This window comes from Scyliorhinus canicula, chromosome 5 (genome assembly GCF_902713615.1).
Source record: "Scyliorhinus canicula chromosome 5, sScyCan1.1, whole genome shotgun sequence".
In the NCBI taxonomy this organism is placed as follows: Eukaryota; Metazoa; Chordata; class Chondrichthyes; order Carcharhiniformes; family Scyliorhinidae; genus Scyliorhinus; species Scyliorhinus canicula.
Window position 1 is genome coordinate 51,319,233 of NC_052150.1, and position 21,068 is coordinate 51,340,300.

Genomic DNA, 21,068 nt, shown 5'->3' on the forward strand with positions numbered 1-21,068 from the left:
ACAATAAGCGATTTTCATTTTTTTTCATTCATTTCATTTTCAGGGGCAAGGTCCAGAAGGCGGGCCTTCGTGAATAACCTCAGCCGGTACAGGAATTGAACCTATTTTGCTGGCCTCGCTCTGCATCATGAAACCAGCTGTCTGGCCAACTGAGCTAAATTTCAAACTATACCCTGCACTTTGTTAGCTTGAATATTAGGGCCTGAGGCTTTAGAATGAGGTATCAAATAGAATGAAAAAGGTAGAACTTGCAAGAACCTATCATGACCGTTAGGAATACCAAGGACTTCACAATTAATAAATTACCTTTTAAAATGTAGTTTCTGTTATATGGGAAAACACGACTAACAATTTGTAACAATGAGGTTCCACAAACCAGAATCAAAGCTAAATGACTACAAAACGTGTTTTAGTCATCGCTGTTAATTGGAGAAATCTGGGCTTGGTTACTGGGAGAGTTCCCCATTGGCTTCATGTAATGTTGTGGGATCTTTTGGCAAAACACCCCATCTGAAACACTGTACACGCTACTCTTTTTTAAAAAAGAGTACCCAATTCTTTTTTCCCAATTAAGTGGCAATTTAGCGTGGCTAATCCACTTACCCTACACACCTTTGGATTGTTGGGGTGAGACCCACACAGACCCAGGAGAATGTGAAAATTCCACGCAGACAGTGACCCAGGGCCGTGATCGAACCCGGATCGTCGGCACCGTGAGGCAGCAGTGCTAACCACTGTGCCGCCCCTGCAGCAGACACTCCTGCACTGGAGAGTCAGCCTAGATTATCTGCTCAGTCCGAGATTGGACTTGAATTCACAACATTGTGAGTTGAGCGAGTGTGCTGTCGAAAACCTGGTCTCTTAAAATATAGATTGTCAATTTCATATTTGGTCAATTTGAATTGCTGGCCAGTATTAATCAATGTAATCTTTGATCGCTAAAAGAAGAGGCCTGAGGAAATGCATGTCAAAAGCGTGGCACACAATTGTATCATTGGCCATATGTGAAGTTTTCTGATTGCAATCATGTTGCCACGTTACAGATTGGGTAGTGAGTTGAAACTGAAATGTATTCTGTTTTGATTAAATTCCATAGTATAGTTGCTCTACTACTACTCCGTAGTAAGTCATTAATTGAGTTGGTGCCATGCCCTGTAAAACACCATATAACATTACATTTAAAAGAAAAAGTGCAGTTGGTTTCTTTGTCCTGCCATTGACACACTAATAATCAAGTGCTCAGTGGAGTAATTTCTGTTCATCATTCATTTGACAATGACATTGAAATTAGTGATTTATAATCATTGCAAGCTTTATATAAATTCAGACTGTTGACTGGGACTAGTTGTATTTTTTTGCATTCATTAGTAGCTGTGATGAGGCCCACAGGAGGCTGAACACAAGTGTCCTCAGGATTGTGAATCATCTCGTTTTGACTGTTGTTTTGAACTTCTTAATGTGGATGAGCACATTTCCTGATTTGACAATCTGTTTTTAAGAAGAATGCAAAAGCTATGATTATTTTCAACATTGTGAAAATATACTCTTTCTCTCTGACCAGAGATATTGATCTCTGCAAAGTTTGAAGTGGTTTAAATCCTGTCCACTTACTATACACATTTACCATCTCCCTGGCCTGTCAATTTCAATGGATTTTCAAAACGTACCTGTCTTGCAGCAGCTAGTGCTGTATAACAAAAAAAAAGGGCATGTCTTCCTTCGCTCCAATGGAGCTGGATGCCGAGGCTGGACCTTGAGGACTGCTGTGTTGTCTGGATCTCGACTGGCCTGAGTTGGAAGGCCAGGTGAGAAAGGCACAGAAGAATGTAAGTAATTGGGCATGGACTGGCAATCAACCACTGATTGCCACTCTGAGGAAGTTGCGGCCCAGGACAGTGTGGTAAGGCAGCCAATAAGCCTAAATGTCTGGTTCTTTAAAGGTCTATTCATATATTTTGCGCTACTTTATAAAAATAAAAACATTTTATTAAGGCATTTATGATTTTATAACAACAAATACAAATGTTAACATAACTCAGTAAATAGCCCCCCCCCAAACCAACAACCATACCCAGCCAACATGGCTTATACACATAATTCCCAGTCCCCCCATCTCCTCTCGCTGATCCCGCTTAAACTAAACAAAACTATCCCCCCACTCCACTATTGTATCTACTAACAGTTTAATTTTCCCCAAAGAAGTCAATAAACAACTGCCACCTCTGGATGAACTCTAACGTTGATCCTCTTAGGGCGAACTTGATTTTCTCAAGACTGAGAAACCCAGCCATGTCGCTAACCCATACCCCCGATTTCTGGAGCTCAGAGTCCCTCCAAGCCAATAAGATCCATCTACGGGCTACCAAGGAGGCAAAGACCAAAACATCAGCCTCTCTTGCCCCCTGGACCTTTTTGCACTATTAACCATCGTTCTGATTCAGTGTAAAGGTTGAACATTAAAAGGATGGTACATTACATCCTTCATTCTCATTTCTTGAGAGAAGTTCAACCACTGTACAAGGCTACTACATAGCCTTACATTAATGTCCACACTCTGCTGCTTCTTAGACCTGTAGTTTTGAATCTCAATTTTATATTTCTATAATCATTTGGTTTCTTCTGTTGAAGTATTACAGGTATGGTTTAGCTAAAATCCCTTGTATTACAGATGAGTGGGAGAAAATAATGGGGGCAGTACAAAAATAGAAAGCTCTGAAAAGGAGAGCGCTGTGCTAATTTAGTTTGCCCTCTTTGTAGCCCCTTTCCACGAATGATACATTTTAATTATGCATGGGTTTAACTTTTACCTGAAACTAGCTAGCTATTCAAAGATGCAAAGTTAGGAAAATGATATCAGAATCACGTATTGCTCTTCCAACAGGTAGGTTCTTTGATTTGATGAAGCAGTGGAGATTGACGTTTTCATTCAACATGAAGATCTGAGGGCAGCATGGTGGTGCAGTGGTTGGCACTGCTGCCTCACAGCGCCGATGTCCCAGGTTTGATCCCGGCCCTGGGTCACTGTCAGTGGAAGACATTCTCTCTGTGTTTGCGTGGGTTTCGCCCACACAACCCAAAGATGTGCAGGGTAGGTGGATTGGCTACGCTAAATTACACCCTAATTTGAAAAAATGAATTGGGTACTCCAAATTTGTAAAAGAAAACATGAAGATCTGGGTTCAAGTGCAACCCCATATTGATGGGGTGAGAGTAATCTCTCTGGATGGATCCTATGTTGAATGGTTTTGGTCATTCTAAGCCCAGTTTTTGGTGAGCATGGTCTTAAAGCAGAAAACTATCTTTCCATTGGGGCAGAGTGGAAGGCACTTTGCCGCTGGCTGAACTGTGCCAGTGTTGCCCAGTACATTAGCTACTAGAGGAATTGCTCTTCTGCCTAGTAAATAAAAAGAGAATTGGCACTACCTTTGAGCGTGCGATCTTATTTGTATTCACGTGGCAGATATACTTTAACATTTAGGTTTGTTGATAAAATGGTGGAACAAAGAAAAAGCGTGCAAGTGTTTTTTAATGTTGGTACATGTGAAGTACATTTCCTAATATTTTGAGAACATGTACGGTGTTTATGCTAGTGTAATGTGGCTAAAATAGTGTCATCATAGTAGCCACTATTGTGTCTGGTCAGCAATTTTTATTGGAGACCACTGAACTATACCTGGCCGAGGATTAACATTATACTATGTGCTAATGCAGATTTTCTACTGACCTCTAGTGCATATGCACTGACTTCTGCCAATTATGTAAACTGCATCTCAACTTGAGACTGTTTCTGACAGAGCAGAAATTGAAATGTATAATTGTAACATCCCTAAATAATTTTATACCATTTAAAACATTTAATATTTGGAAAATGTTTTAAGTATATCTTTTGTGTCTTTTGTTCCAGGCCAAGACTGCAAGCACAAAGGAAATTTGCCCAGTCACAGCCCAACTCCCCCAGCACAACCCCAGTCAAGATGGTGGATCCAGTCTTGCCGCCACCTGCAACACAGATCATTGATCTTTCAAAAAGAAAGCCTAAAACAGAAGATTTTCTTACTTTTCTCTGCCTTAGAGGTATGTGTAACAATTTTATATCAACTATGTAATTACACAATATATATTGGTATATTACTTTTGTTAGGATCCCTGAAGAGATATGTAACTTTTTGAAAGATATTTGAATTTGCAGCGGCTGACTGGAAGGATCACACTCCCAAGATTTTAAGTTTCAAGACAATATTGTCTAAACACTTCAGCAAGCAACGTGTACTCTAAACTGGTTTCCCATTAACTTTTAAAACAAATAAAATCTTCCATGGTTATACTTTGCTCCATACCTTAATTGGGAACCAGGAATCAGTCCAAGGTGATTTTTAGCACCTAAAGGCTTATCTTCCTTCCTTTTCTGGTCGGTTAACTCCTAATCCAAAAATAGACTTTTATGGTGAGAGATAAATTGGAGATTCTTCTCTCTAGCCAACATTAAATGAATCTTTATTTAAACCTTCAAAAACTTGGTCTCTTCAATCTGAGAGTGAGTTCCCATCCATTTCCTGCATGGTGAAGAGTAGGGATTCTCGGTCTGACTCTCTGTCAGTCTCCTTGCCTCTGACCCTCCCCCTCATCTGTTTGTTTGTCTGTCTCTCTCTCTGTCGGCCTCTCTCTCTCTGTTGGCCTCTTGCGCTCTCTCTCTCTGTCGGCCTCGCGCGCTCTCTCTCTCTGTCGGCCTCGCGCGCTCTCTCTCTCTCTGTCGGCCTCTCGCGCTCTCTCTCTCTCTGTCGGCCTCTCGCGCTCTCTCTCTCTCTCTCGGCCTCTCGCGCTCTCTCTCTCTCTGTCGGCCTCTCGCTCTCTCTCTCTCTCTGTCGGCCTCTCGCGCTCTCTCTCTCTGTCGGCCTCTCGCGCTCTCTCTCTCTCTCTGTCGGCCTCTCGCGCTCTCTCTCTCTCTGTCGGCCTCTCGCGCTCTCTCTCTGTCGGCCTCTCGCGCTCCTCTGTCTGCTCCGCGCCCTGCGCTCTCTGTCGGCCTCTCGCGCTCTCTCTCTCTCTGTCGGCCTCTCGCGCTCTCTCTCTCTCTGTCGGCCTCTCGCGCTCTCTCTCTCTCTCTGTCGGCCTCTCGCGCTCTCTCTCTCTCTGTCGGCCTCTCGCGCGCTCTCTCTCTGTCGGCCTCTCGCGCGCTCTCTCTCTGTCGGCCTCTCGCGCGCTCTCTCTCTCTGTCGGCCTCTCGCGCGCTCTCTCTCTCTGTCGGCCTCTCGCGCGCTCTCTCTCTCTGTCGGCCTCTCGCGCGCTCTCTCTCTCTGTCGGCCTCTCGCGCTCTCTCTCTCTGTCGGCCTCTCGCGCTCTCTCTCTCTGTCGGCCTCTCGCGCTCTCTCTCTCGGTCGGCCTCTCGCGCTCTCTCTCTCGGTCGGCCTCTCGCGCTCTCTCTCTCGGTCGGCCTCTCGCGCTCTCTCTCTCGGTCGGCCTCTCGCGCTCTCTCTCTCGGTCGGCCTCTCGCGCTCTCTCTCTCGGTCGGCCTCTCGCGCTCTCTCTCTCGGTCGGCCTCTCGCGCTCTCTCTCTCGGTCGGCCTCTCGCTCTCTCTCTCTCGGTCGGCCTCTCGCGCTCTCTCTCTCGGTCGGCCTCTCGCGCTCTCTCTCTCGGTCGGCCTCTCGCGCTCTCTCTCTCGGTCGGCCTCTCGCGCTCTCTCTCTCGGTCGGCCTCTCGCGCTCTCTCGGTCGACCTCTCGCGCTCTCTCGGTCGGCCTCTCGCACTCTCTCTCTCGGTCGGCCTCTCGCTCTCTCATTCATTTTTCCAATTAAGGGACAATTTAGGGTGGCCACCCACCTTATCTTCACACCTTTGGGTTGTGGGGGCGAAACCCATGCAAATACAAGGAGAATGTGCAAACTCCACACGGACAGTGACCCAGAGCCGCGAACGAACCTGGTACCTCGGCGCTGTGAGGCTGCTGTGCTACCCAAAGTGCCACCGTGCTGTCTCTTGGTCTACCATCTTCAACTGTACTAACTCCACTTTCGCACATGGCGAATAGTTCTTAGCTTACGCAAGGCCTCACACCACACCCCCTCATCTAATTTCACCCCCAACGCCTCTTCCCACTTGGCCTTAGCCCCTACCCAAAGGCCAACTTAATCTTCACCAGTTTAAGAAATTCTGTAATATCCCCCAACCACGTCAACACCCATGGCGGCTTCACCGACCTCCGCTCCAGTAGAATTTGCCGCCAGGTGATCAGCATGGTAAAAGCTACTACATCAGTCCCTCCAGAAGCTCTGACACCCCAAAGATCACCACCAAAGGGCCCGGTGACTTCTTCAATCCCACAATGTTCGATAATGTTTCACATAACGAGACGCAAAATACCACAAATCACAGACATAACCAAAACATGTGGTACCTAAATATCTGCAATCTTCCCATCCCCCAACTCATCGCCAATTCCCATAGATAGGGGCCAAACAGAAATCTTGTCAGGACGTTCAACTTGACCGTCTGCACCCACCCAGCTAATGAAAATGGGAGGACAGCTTTAGATCCCCTTTCACCTCCTCCACCAAACAAGCCAGATCCAATTTACATATCATGCCCCACCTGAATCTACTCCTAGCCAGCTTAAATGGTAGGGCACTCAAATCTCCCCAGGGCATTCACCGGAAATACCTCACTTTTGATCATATTCAATTTATAGCCCATAAAGCGACAACTCCTCCAATATACCCATAATCCTATCCATGCAAACCAACGGATTCAAAATATATAAGCAGCAAGTCATCTGCATATAATGAGACTCGGTGCTATCTGCCTCCCCTTACAATACCTAACCACTCCCCTGATGTCTGGAGAGCAATCCCCAGAGGCTTGATAGCCAATGCAAACAGAATTGGGGATAACAGGCACCCCTGCCTTGTATCTCTGTATAGCCAGAAATCTTCTGAGCTGATCGAGGTTGTCCTAACACTAGCTATGGGGGTCACATATAACAACCTTACCCATGAGTTAAACACAGGACCAAACTCGAACCGTCACAAAATCTCAAACAAAGACCTCCATTCTTTCCTATCGAATTCCTTCTCCACATCCATAGCCACAACAATCTCTGGCACGCTGCTCTTAGACTGCGTCATCACCACATTCAATAATACTCGACAGCTGCCTCCCTTTCACAAAACTTTCCTGGTCCTCCGACTCCACCTCCGGCACATACCCCTCGAGCCGCCTTGCCATACCTTAAGCCTGCACCATCATTTAAAAAAAAATAATTTCGAGTACCCAATCCATCTTTTACAATTAAGGGGCAATTTAGCGTGGCCAGTCCACCTAGCCTGCTCATTTTTGGATTGTGGGGGCCAGACCCACGCAAACACGGGGAGAATGTGCAAACTTCACACGGACAGTGACCCAGAGCCGGGGTCGAACCTGGGACCTCGGTGAGGCAGCAGGGCTAATCCACTGTACCACCATGCTGACCCAAGCCTGCACCATCATATCCGTGTTGAATAGATGGGCCTATGCGACCCACACTCCACCAGCTCTTATCCTTCATGGGGATTAACAAAATTGATGCCTGAGCCAGCGTGGTCGGCAATGCTGAAGAGTCAGAAAACATCTCCAGGAGATAGGTCAATTCTACCGCAAACCGTTTGTAAAAATCAATTGGTACTGTTGATAGGTTGTTGTAAGGTACTGGCGCCTTCCCTGACTGCATCAATTCAATTGCCTCCATCACCACTTGTCGCCTGACCTCTTCAACCTCCAGGAATTCATTTTCTTTTCATTTCATTTCATTTCATTTCATTTCATTTCGGGAACACCAACCCATGAAAAAAACACTCCAAATCATCCCCCACCTCCTCCCTCCGAGGTTCACACCTATACAGCCCCCTACAGAAGGACTCAAATACTTTAAAAATGCACTCTGGGATAGTCACAAAAGCCCCCGCCCTACTTGTACTATCTCCAATCCACCTCCAAAATAGCACCCCTAAATTGCTGCCTCTTCATCTTATCCCTATGCACCTTGTACAGAATCACACCCCCTCCCCAATGCCTCCTAAAGCGTGGAAGGCGAGACCTCCCCATTCTGATTAAACCCTATATACTCCTTAATTACCGAAGCCATCTTTCCGCAAAACTTCTTGTCCGCTAGCAGTGCCGAGTCCATCCTCCACTGGAGTCCCTGTGACTGGCCCACACCCAACCTCACATCCATCGGCATGTGGTCCGAAGCCACAATTGCCCCACTATCCCTGGGAGAATAGAGTTACCCACCATAAATATTCTGTATGGGAGTACACCCGATGCACGTGGGAGAAATATGAAAACTCCTTTCCTTCCTAGTGCCGAAACCTCCAAGGATCCACACCCTCATTTGTGCCGTAAACATCCCTAGTTCTTTTGCGTTTCCCGACCTAACCCGTGTCATGCTTGACAAATCTGTTGGAATTCTTTGAAGATGTAACCAGTACAGTTGACAAGGGGGAACCAGTCGATGTGGTATGTTTGGATTTTCAGAAGGCATTTGACTAAGTCCCACATAAGAGATTATTGTGCAAAATTAAAGCGCGTGGGATTGGGGGAAGTGTATTGAGGTGGGCTTGATCAGTCCAGCCGAGGCTCCAGCACGCAGTTAAAATCACCACCCATTATTAATTTATGTGAATCTAGATCCGGGATGTCTCCCACCACCCATTTAATAAATTCCCCGTCGTCCCAATTAGGCACATAAAAGCTTACTAGCACTACCGGGGACCCGTCCAACACCCACTAACTATTAAATACTGACTCCCCGGTCCCAAAACTCCCCAGCCATCGCAAATGTCACCCTCTTGCTAAAACAAAAAGCAACCTCTATCGACTTGGAGTCAAATCCTTAATGGAATGTCTGACTCACCCACCCACCCCTTTTGCAACCTCACCTGGTCCTTAATCTGCAAGTGTATCTCCTGAAGAGGCACCGCCTCTGCCTTCAAACTTTTCAAATGCGCAAATACCCTGGAAAATTTCACTGGCCCATTCAACCCCTACTTTCAAATCACTATCTTCATCGGGGTTCTGACACCCCCCCCCCCCCCCCCCCAATCCCATTTAAATCCATCAACAAAACCATCTCTGTCCCATTTTCTTGTCTTGCCCGAACCCATCCAAAATAGTGGCTCACTCCCCTCTGTCCTCTTCGTCCGATAGACTAACCACCAGCACCACCACCCTGCTACCTGTCACAGCCCCCACCCCCACATTGCTTCCATTCATCAGCATGCTTGCTAGCATGGCAACTTCCACCTGAAGATTAAAACAAAGGTCCTGCAAATATTGCCCACACTGTCCCTTCCCCCACACTACCTACCAGCTTCAGAAAACATTCCACATCAACCCTCTACGAACCACGCTCTTTAATAAAGCCGTGTGCCTCTTCAGGTGACGTAAAATAATGCTCCTTCTCCTTAAAAGTCACCAAACGTTTGTCTGGTTACAGCACGCCAAACTGAATTTTGTTTTGGAAGAGTACCGCCTTGGCCTGTTTAAAGCTAGCCCGCCTCTTTGCCAGGTCAGCACAAATATCCTGGTATATTCAGATCCACTGGCCCTCCCAAGTACAATCTCTCATCGTCCTTGCCCACCTCGAGATCTGCTCCTGCACCTGGAATCGGCGCATTCTCACTATCACCGCCCTCGGTGGCTCCCCTGCTCTCGGCCTCCGTCTTAACAATCGATGTGCCCGATCATCCTCTGGGACCTTCTCATGGACCCCTCATCCACCAGCTTCACCGAACATCTTTCACACATAGGCCTTGGCACTCATTCCCTCCACCCCTTCTGAGGCCATGGCACTCGTTCCCTCCACTCCCACTGGCAGGCTTACGACGCGCAGATTCTGCCAGCTGGACCGATTCTCCTGGTTGTCCATCCTTATTTTCAGCACCTTGCAAGTCGCACCCAGCATCACCACCCCTGTCTGCAACTCCACAATTCAATCACTGTGGTCTATGATGGCCCTTTCCACCTCTCTGATCATCGCACATTGCACTTTTGCACCTACTCCATAGCACTACGAAGAGGGTCAACTGCTCCCTCAATCATCTTCAACCAGTCCTCCTGCATATCTAACCCCACTAATTGCTCCACTGGCAATAGGGTGGACGACAACGTTCCTGCCTCTGCCATGTCTTCTGCAACTGCACCATGCAGACCCTCCACCTCCAACACTTGAGTTCTGTTGGGCGCAGTAACCCGCTGACCACCACCTTGGAGGAGAATTCATTCCCAACCACTTATTCCACAAATTTTCCAACCAAAGAGCCATTTATTGGGCAGAAAGGGTCAAAACTGAAACCTTCAAGCAAGAGCTACCCTGTGTGTGACCAATCGGCATATTTTATTTCTAACAACCACATTGCTTGCCATAAATAGTTTGGATCATAAATAGCTTATGTCGGCACATAATTGGCCATATTCCAAATGGTATTTTAAGATGTCAAACCACAACATTTTGCAATAATTGATTTGCTGAGCAAACCAGATTAGGTCATTGACATTTATTACTGATTCTTACTTAACCTGTTAAAATAGTATAACATTCTTGATGAATAGGAAAGTCTAGATTCACCAACAAAAGGCTGGTGCTGAAGAGTTTTTCTGATTCAGCATTATTTCTGAAATCAAAGAAGTTGGATGGATGCTTATTTGATAATAAACATAGCCAAGGCTAGTTTTGTCTAAGTGTTAGTGAATCAATAGTGGCATTAAATCAAGATTCCTCACGGAGAGCGTGCTTCTCTTCCGTGTGGTGGAATCCAGTTACCTTCGAGTGGAGAGAGAGGACTCTCAGAGCGAAATTGGCCCCTCTCTGTGTGTAAAATCTCCATTTGTGGAGAGACCGGGCACGGATGACTCAGTCTCTCTTGCGCGCGCTCTCTCTCCCTCTCTCTATAATTGGCCAAGCTAAATTGTCCCTTAGTATCCAAAAGGTTAGGTGGGGTTACAGGGACAGGGTGGTGGCGTGGGCTTAAGTAGAGTGCTCTTTCTAAGGGCTGGTGCAGACTCGATTCGGCTGAATGGCCTCCTTCTGTACTGTAAATTCTATGATTCTGTGCAGCCAGGCAGTTTTCTGAGCTCTCATTCACACTGCTCATAACTGTTAAGTAATGAATGGAATTGGAACTCCAGGCTGCTCCCTGTTCTCCCTCTTACCAAACCTGGGGGATAATGCACTTGGCAAGCCCAGCTCTTCCTTGTGCTTCTAGCACGTACAAACTAGATTCCCATCCATTTATAATGGGGTAGTATACTGCTGTGAGTTCTTGCCAGCAATATAACAAAGGTACCAATTTAGATCATTGGCGGTACAAAAAGGAAGAGCAGGGCTTGTCCAGAGGACTTGAGTAGGTGCAGTCCAAGGTAAGCAAATGCCATTAAAAAAAAATAAGCTGAAAATACTCAGGTCTGGGAACATTTTTGGTGAGAAAAGAACAGAGTTAACATTTCAGATCTGTGAGCTTCCATCTGGTAATGAGGTATTTTCTACATTATAGAAATAAAAATTGATTTATCAGCTACCAATAGCACAATGATCAAGAGGCTGAATTTAACCCCATCTGCCTGGCAGAAGCTTGGGTTTGACAATTGAAACCGTCCAAGATGTTTATCCACTCTGGGGCTACCAGAAAGAATCTGATGTCAAAAAAGCACTAATGAATCCTGAAATCCTATGTAATAAAGTAGAATTTAAATTATTCAGTAGCTTTGGAGTCGTGGCTTTGGTTCTAGAGTTTTACTCAGTTTTTTCAGTTATATGTCTCGTTTGAGTTGTCAGCTTTTTTTTGAAGCTGTTCTTTTGCAGTTCTTTGTTTTGTTGTATGAATTATGCAATAAGTGAGGTTTGGACAGAGTAGATAGAGACAGTTCTATGCTACCTGCCATGCTCTACCTCATCTAAGAATAATTGGTGCTGACAATCAGTTCCTGTAATTAAAATTATTTCCTCAATGAGCACCAAAATTGTGAAGCAAAGAAATAAAGCACAGCTTGTGTAGCAACCTTCCTTAGAATAGCAACTTGTGAAAATAGGGAATATTAACTTTACTGTGAAGTAGTCTACCCATGTTATAGCTCCCTAAAAAGTATACAAGTCCTTCTGTGCCTTTTATGACCAACTTATATGGTTGCAAGAAGATTTTTATTGTACACATGATTGCTGGAGAGCAGCAGCTCTCTAATTGAGAGGTGATTGCAGTTGCCAGAATGACCCATTTATAATTGTCCACATCTAAGTTTTCTGACCTTGTACATAATGGCTTTGATTATTTCCGGCAAGCCAGGAAATGCATAGATTATATTTTGAGCCAACAGCATTGATTCATTTAGAGATCCTGATCCTTAATTGCACTTGAATATTGAATGCAGGATTTTAATAGGAGTGGGAGGGAATGTGGCTGGCAGGCTGTGTTTTGTTTCTTGTAGTTATATTTGTATTGTGTAATTGAAGGGAAATAACTCTGGGGGTGCTGTATTGTTGAATTTCTGCCATTAAATGCTGCTGTCTAAAATTAGCTTTCTATCTCAGCTTGCTGTCATACTGTTGCCTACTCTGTTCCTTGCAACAATGCTAGGAGAGAACTAGAATTCATGTCAAAGGCTGAGTTTTCAAACATTCTTCAGTTGTACTTGACAATTGACTCTAATTCACAATAGACACATTGAATTATTCAGTGTGATCACAGTGGCATGTGTTTCTTTATATATATATCCCCCCCCCACAATCCACCACCGTTGCCCTGAACATAAAGAGCTATTCAATTTCACCAAATACTATATTTTATAACATATTAACTTGTGGTTGCCCTTTTAGATAATATCTTGATTGAAGAAAACAAAAATAATATGCTACAATGGATAAATGCCTTTTTGTTTCTGGTTCTGCATTGCTCTTCGGAACTGTATTTTATGTTAATATCTTGCAGCAAAACCCAAGATTGAGTTTATTGGCATCTGGAAATTGATTCTTCCTGTAACATAACAGCCTTTTTCAGGAAAAAAATTGGGATACTGAAAAACGCCTTGCTGGATCCTTTGACTTATTAGGCATCAGATGTATAACCCATCGTATTTAAAATTCAGTTTATGCACAGGAGAGTGCAGCAGATATTTGGAAACTGGTTGCCATTTTATAGGTCTCCTTGAACCATTCTGATGGAAGGTCATTGACCCAAAACATTAACTCTGTCTTTCTTTCTCTATAGATGCTGCCTGACTTGCTAAATATGTTCAGTTTCAGTTTTCAATTTAAAAAAAAAACCAATTAGACGACCCAATTATTTTTTTTTCCAATTAAGGGGAAATTTTGGCATGGTCAGTCCACTTAGCCTGCTCATCTTTTGGGTTGTGGGGGTGAGACCCATGCAAACACGGAGAATGTGCAAATTCCACAAGGTCAGTGACCCAGGGCTAGGATTGAACCCAGGTCCTCGATGCCGTGAGGCAGTAGTGCTAAGCATTGTGCCGCCCTCAGTTTTCATTTATGAAGGGAAAATGGTGTTGGATAAATTTGTGTTTTGTTTTGAAGATGGAACTAGAAAGATAAGGGGGAGGGGTGGACAGTGCATTTGAATTTTCAAAATGGAATTTTATAAAAGTCCCATAAGAGCTTGTTATACCAAATTGGGACTCCTGGGATTATTTAATAGACAGAAAAAAGTAGGAATAAACAGAACATTTTCGGGTTGGCAGGCTGCAATGAATGAGGTACAGCAAAGATCAGCTATTTAGAATCTACATTAATAACTTTGATAAGCGGACTGCGTGTAACTCATCTAAATTAGTTGACGATATAATGATTAAAAAAATTATTTATATATTTTTTAATTTTAGAGTACCTAGTTATATTTTTTCCAATTAAGGGGCAATTTAGCACGGCAAATCCACCTGCACATCTGTGTGGGTTGTGGGGGTGAGACCCACTCGGGCACGAGGAGAATGTGCAAACTCCACACAGACGGTGACCTGGGGCAAGGATCAAATCTGGGTCCTCAGTGCTGCAGGCAGCAGTGCTAACCACTGCACCACCGTGCCACCCTTGGCTGATGATACAATGTTAAGTGGGAAAGTAAAAGTAGGTGATGAGGAGGATACAAAGAGGCCCATTCTTTTCTAGCAGGGGTTGCCGCAAGGCCCAGCAGCATAAACTAGTTTGGGTGAAATGGCATGCAAGCAATTGTGGAATTCTTTACCACAGAGACCTGTAGAGGGTGAGATAGACAGATTTTTAATCAGTAGCGGAATTGAGGGTTATGGGAATAAGGTGGGAAATTGAGGATATATCAGATCAGTCATGACCTCGTTGAATGGCGGAGCAGACGCGATGGGCCAAATAATCTACTTTTGCTTCTACATCTTATGAAAGTTCTTGGGATCCAGACTAAAATGTTAAGAGTTCCAAGGGCCCTCCCCATTGACTATATCATGTGCCATTAGCTCTGTTGGGCTTGTTGTGCCGGTGGGAAAGGAAAGAAATGGTGATGGAGCAGTCTGGACGTTGACTGAAAGATATGATTCTGTTTGAAAGACTGTCAGGCTGCTGTTTAATTTGTTGCTGGAAGTGTGTTCCCAATTTTGGCACAGCCCCCAGGTGTTACTAAGGATGACGTTGCAGGATTGATTAAAAAAAAAAAAAAATTAAAGTACACAATTCATAATTTTTCCAAATAAGGGGCAATTTAGCATGGTCGATACACCTACCCTGCAGTTCTTTGGGTTGTGGGGGTGAGACCCACACAGACATGGGGAGAATGTGCAAATTCCAGGATTAATTGTAATGCACGTTTGTCATGTTGAGGTCTTGGATTGATGCTGGGTGATCTGGTCTTACTGTTTATTGAGGTAGTTTTCATACATCTGAGTAACTTGTTCGGCCATTTATGAGGGCAGTTAAGAGTCACCCACATCCCTGTGGGTCGAGAGTCATTTTTAGGCCATAGTAGGTAAGAAAGGCAAATTTATTTCCTTTTAAGGACGTTAATGCACCAAAATAGCTTTTTATTCAAGACTTTATTTGATTAGCTGAATTTATATTTCCCATATGCCATGATGCAATCTTGTCCCTAGGCCATTAGACCAGTAACATAACCCCTTATTTTAGGTGCCGTTGGATCTTTTAGTATGTTAAAGGTGTTATATCTCATTCCAGAAAAGCAGCAATTTAACAAACATTCTAGTTTGATCCAACGGTCCTATATTTATTACTTTATTCTTATCCACTTGAATTGCATTGGATCACATATTTGAAGATCCAATTTTTTCCTGAAAATTTGATTCTATTCTCCCTCCATTGTCTGCCACATCCCCTGTTTTGGTATAACTAGCGAACATGGCAATTTCTTTTCAAACTCTGCTTGCAAAGCAAATATGACAAACGCTCCATGGAACTACCACAGAGCTGCTCTGCTTAATCCCTCTTTTCCAATCTGAGCAGTTTCCCTTTTCCACTGACCTATTTTATGTTCGTTAAAATTTTTTTTTTAAAGTAGCCAAAACTTTTTTTCCCAATTAATGGGACAATTTTGTGTGGCCAATCTACCTTCCCTGCACATCCTTAGGTTGTGGGGGTGAGACCCACGCAGACATGGGGAAAAGGTGGAAAGTCCACACGGACAGTGACCCCGGGCCAAAATTGAACTCGGCGCCATGAGGCAGCAGTGGTAATCACTGCGCCGCCGTGCTGCCCGGTATTTTGTGTTCATAATCCTGTTTTACTTACCTGCATCATTCCCTCATCTTAGATTCTATGAATCCTAACCTTCATTTTCATTATTTGTGAAGCCGCCTTCCCAAATTAAAACATTCCTTATTGCTGAGAGTCTGTGCTATTTAATGGTCAGTACAAGTTCCCAGAATAATCCCAGAAAAATTGGTAAATTTGTGATATTTTAATTCCAAAACTCTGGAATAAATCTGTTGATCCATTGTAGTAAAATTGGCTTTTTGTGCATCATTGGTTTCATTTCTGTATATTTTCTTTTAATCTGAAATGATTTGTTTTGCTTGGCAGGCTATGTTTCATGTTGGGTGCTAGTCTTTTCCCTTTTGATTTTACACAGAAATGCACTGTTTGGAGAGTTGAACTCCAAATGGGTAATGTAACACGATGATAGTTTTTTGGTTGCTGTTTGATATGAACAATGCAGGAATGGAAAATAAAACATTTTTTGTTTTAAATGTATTTAGGCTCTCCTGCGCTGCCGAACAACATGATGTATTTTGGAAGTTCCCAGGATGACATTGATGAAGTAGAAGAGGATGATGAGTGTGAAGATGTCAAAACACTTCCAAACAATGCTTCATCTTCATGCCATTCAACACCTAGGAAAGGAAAACCACAGGGTAAACAAGTCCTCAATGGTCATGGTAAGTTCAATTTCAAACTATTGAAACTTAATAGTTGCAGGTCAGCTTTGATAGAAGGTTGACTGCCAATGAAATGTGCAGTTAATGGAATCAAGGGAACCTTTAAAGGCATGTCCTTAAATTTAGACTTGATTCCTGATGGGTGACTCTCCCACCAACTGAAGAAGCTAATGTGCGTTAGTGTGAAATAATGTAATTACAAGCGCCTGTTCATATTCACAGAGCCTGGCAATATAGAGTATGTTTGTACTAAAAATCTGGCAGTGGATTGATAATTTTCTTGAGGTAGATCATGCTTCTCTTAACTTGCATATAGAGAGCCAATCACAATGGGTACTGAATTAGGAATCCATATAGGCGTAGTTGTGAGTCAACCATGTTAATTAAGTCATTGTTTTAAAATTGATTCCTGTTTCATTTTATTCTGCCCTGGATTACCCTCTCTTTTCCTCGGCCACCAACAGAAAAGTACCACTTTCATCTTTCCAGGGCAAGAGTTCCTGGGAATCCTTTTTTCTAAAGAAAGTTTTATGACTATGGGATCTTCCACAGTCAATCTATCTTACATTACCCAGCAGTGCATATGCAACACTTCTGCAAATAACTGTTTTTAGCCAGACAATTGCATTTTATTTAAACATGTTTCTTTAATGTATCAAGTTCTAATTTGTTCTGAAGATAGTCAATACTTTCTGCTTAAATTATCTTTACTGCCTCAGCAAGGAAGCTGCACAGTATTCCCCTTCTGTGTTTAATTTGTAACTGATCAAGAACAGAAATTCAATGTTTAAAGTAAGCGCTTTTTGAGTACAGTAGGTCATTGAATAATGTACTATTTGGGATCTGGCCAAATAGTTTTTGCCAGTGAGGTATTGCCATAGTGTGACTTGGCTGACAGCTAATTGTGTTGGGAGATTGCATTACTCTGTGTTGCAGCATAGGAAACTCTTCAAACACTATACCAATGAAGGGTCATCCATCATCTTCATAAATGTATAAAGGTGTTGATGTTTAATACTTCTGTGTATGAAAATAAATTCTAAATGTTTTACAGTACTGTTTAAGGGAATAGTATAGTTAACGAAAGGTGACCCGTGGATAGATCTTACTTTGATCTGTATTTGCGGAATAGTGAAGAGTTTTATCAGTCAGTCTTTGTGTGGTTCAACCAGACCGGGCAATGAATGGCCAAATTAGTTGCCCACCATATCCTTTCAAGCCTGCATCCCTTGAACTTAAGAGAGCAGAGATGAGGGCTGTACCATGGCAGCAAGCAAGGTGAGAGCATGTGATGGGTTCAATGCAACCTGAAGCATCAAACATAGCTGTGAGGGTGTAGTTGAACAAATTAGTAGCTGCAGAAATGTTGTGTTGAATGGAAGGCCAAAGGCTAGACCATCAGTGCACTTTAAGTGAAGTGAGAAAGAGGTTTTCCAGGGGTGACTCTGGGAGAGAGTGACCAGAAGTGACCAGAGATGACTATCTGTGATTGATACAATGGGAGTACCGAGAGCATGTGAGATGGTTAGGTCAATGGTGTAGCTGTGAATATCAATTCGGGAGGTTACATGGAGGAGTTATGCTAATGAAAGAAAACAGTGGAGAGTTTGAAAGTGATGAGGGGGTTAAGTATGTTTCAATGTTGCTGAGCCGGAAACGGGATTTAGTGATGTCATGGAGGCCAAGGACAAGATAGTTCAACATTTAACAGGGTTGGGGTAGAGTTGGATTATCATGGTGATAGAATGGTGGGAGATTAGCAGGGAAATCGTGATATGGAGGGAAGCAAGAAAGTTGTTAGAGAGCATCTGTTAATAGACATTATACCGACAATATAATTAAACCTTCATCTCAGAAGGAACTGTTGTTTCCATTGCTGATGCTTAGTCCATGAAATCCGGAGCAAAATTGACAATTTAGAAGGAATGAGTGCTTCAACAAATAGGCATCAAATTTGGTTCTCTTTTAATCCAGGGCTGTGATAGAGAAGTCAAGAGCCACTTAACTGTGTCTTCATGGAAGTTGATCAACATCATATCTAAATGTGGTAGACGATGACCATCTCCAGCTAGAAAGAAACTAACTACCTCTCTTTGACATTAGATGGTATTATCATCTGGTTAGACCAGGGTGAATGAAGAATTATGGAATGTGATGGCTTTGCTGCCCTAAGAGTACCCACCAGTTTCTGTATGCAATTTACTCACCTTGACCATGGCTGCAGTGTTCTGGAGGTGTTGCCAGTGGGCCAATGTGCAGTCAAGAGTGAACCAAGATATTTTGGCATTAGGTTGTGGTTGAGTGGCTGTTTCGTGTCCAACGAGCTGGACATGAAGTGTTTCTCTGGTCTTAGAGTTGTTCAGGTGAAAGGCCGAAATGACTGTCTTGGCAGTATTTTGTTGAAGTCTTCATTTTCTGATTTAGGCTTCCAAAGAATATAGATTTTCAGCAGCAGTGTTCTCTGTGAGATTCTACCCTGGTGGCATCACAACCAATCACACTGCATCAGCTGAAGCTGCTGAATTGGCACTTCATCTGCTAACCTAAACATCCAACCTCTCTATAACTACCATGTGTGACTATCCACAGAATGTACTTCATCTCCCACGCCCATTACCCTCATCCATCTAGAAAGAAAGGTAAAGTAGGCAAATTGTAATGCCAAGACCACACAGTTTAGCACCAATTCACACACCATCCCAACTTGGACATACATTATTGTCACTGTCTCAAAATTTTAGAACTCCTTGTCTCACCTTCACTACAGTTGATTAAGTGGAGGGTCCACCATTACTTTCTCAAGGCCAACTAGGGATGGGAAATAAATGGAATGCTTGCCAATCAAACCCATGTTCCAAGAACAGTTTATCCCAAAAACAAATTACAAGTAGATCAGCCAGGTTCTTATTGAATGGCAGAGCAAGCTCGAGTGGCCTACTCCTGCTCTTAATTTGTATGTTAATAAAAATGGCCATTTTGATTTGCCTAATCAACGTCACATCTATTGATGGGAATTAGATTGATTTGGTTTTAAATGATGAAATAATTCTCTTCCAAAAATGGCATCTAATACAAGATACTGCCATTGAGCAGTAACTGTAACAAGAACTAACTGTGTCACTATCTTGGGTGGCCACAGTCATAATTTGAGTTGTTCCTTATGTTCCACTTGTGGAGCAAATGATTACATCTTCTCTGGCCGGTCCTCGAGCAGTACGCACTGGTATTGTTTTTCTGCCTGTGATCCACATTTTTGTATTGTTCATTTTGAGCTTTAGTTTGATTCTATAAATGAAAAACAACTTTGTAATACATATATTGTTGATTGATTAAAACCAAAGGCTTTGAAAGGAGAATTAGCTGATCATGTAGTGTCTGTGGCATTTACTGCCTGAATATATTGTACCAAAAGGAGGCTGACTTTCTAATGTAAACTCTTTACAGCACAGGTCAGACAGATGTTGAGAATCAGTCATTTCTAATAATTGTGTCTGACTCAGTGGGTAAATGTCATGACAGCATGGTACCATTCCATCTGGCAGATTTTGGGTTTAGTTGCAAGTCTGTGTGCAGTCAACTGAACTTAACTGGAGACACAGAACAGACTGTCAGGAATCAGATGATCATATAATTACCAACAACATGCATGTGGCCAACCTTTAGTCAACTCTCCCAATATAAAACTGCAGTTCATAAGTTCATAAGCAATGAAAAAAAATGTAAGTCTGCATGATACCATGTACATTGGAGAACTATCTCTCTGTTTCACCTCTGCTAAGCTCTTCTGTTAGCTCTGCTGGGGTGGATAGGAAGCATGCATCAGCCTGGCAATTCCGGTGTGTGGGAAGGAAAGTTGGGTGAATTTATAGGGAGGAGTATATGAAGTCTGATAAGGAAGCTTCATCACAGACTGAATAGCTATTTCCACTTGTGTACTTCTCTGTGGGCAGAAGGCAGGACGGCCTTGAAGGGAGAAGTGGAGGACAGGACTCTTCAGTTGGCAGTGGAAAGAATCTGTTTGATTACGAAATACAGGTTTTCCCAAATTCTTGAAAATTGCTCCATCAGGAACCCATGGCCACCTCTGCCTCTGGTTGGGGAGTTAGTAATGTGGCATCATCTATTTAAAAGTCAAACTGTTAATGGCCAGAGAGTTGGAAGAAACTTAATGGTTTACCATAGTTAGTCATAGATAAAGGTGCATATCTTGAAGGAAATTTGGGAAGATAGTTGAAGCAGAGGAAAATACAGGCCTGTGAAGAGAATTTTGAGCAGTGGAAATTGGTTTGAATTGATGACCATATGGGCTTTCTTCTGGTTAGTTCCATTTAGTTCTACGGCTGCTAAGACCAGGATTGTCAGTGGATATTTAAACTGGAGATTCTGGATGACCCCAAATAGACAAAAAGGAAGTAATATGTCCCTGAACAAAAAAACTTCAGAATGTGGGGTCAATCGTACATCATATGAGGGTGGTACAGTGCTTACCACTGTTGCCTCACATTGCCAGGGACCCGGGTTCAATTCTGGCATTGGGTAGCTGCACATGTGGAATTTGCACTTGCGTGGGTTTCCTCCAGGTGCTGCAGTTTCCTCCCACAATCCTAGGTATGACTCTTACCAATGGAGAGTTTCCATGATTTCCCATTGACTTCAATCTTGCAAGGGTTCCTTGATGCCA

General features: G+C 43.4%; 1 protein-coding gene across 5 annotated transcripts in view; it reads left to right on the forward strand.

Annotated features, from left to right (window-relative positions):
* Positions 1-21,068, forward strand: part of jarid2b (jumonji, AT rich interactive domain 2b) — a 536,459-nt gene that overhangs the window by 371,962 nt on the left and 143,429 nt on the right. For all 5 annotated transcript variants that reach the window (XM_038797042.1, XM_038797041.1, XM_038797044.1 and 2 more), the window contains 2 exons: positions 3,905-4,074; positions 16,208-16,387. In XM_038797042.1, coding sequence (XP_038652970.1) covers positions 3,905-4,074; positions 16,208-16,387 — 350 coding nt within the window. The remainder of the gene's footprint in view (positions 1-3,904; positions 4,075-16,207; positions 16,388-21,068) is intronic.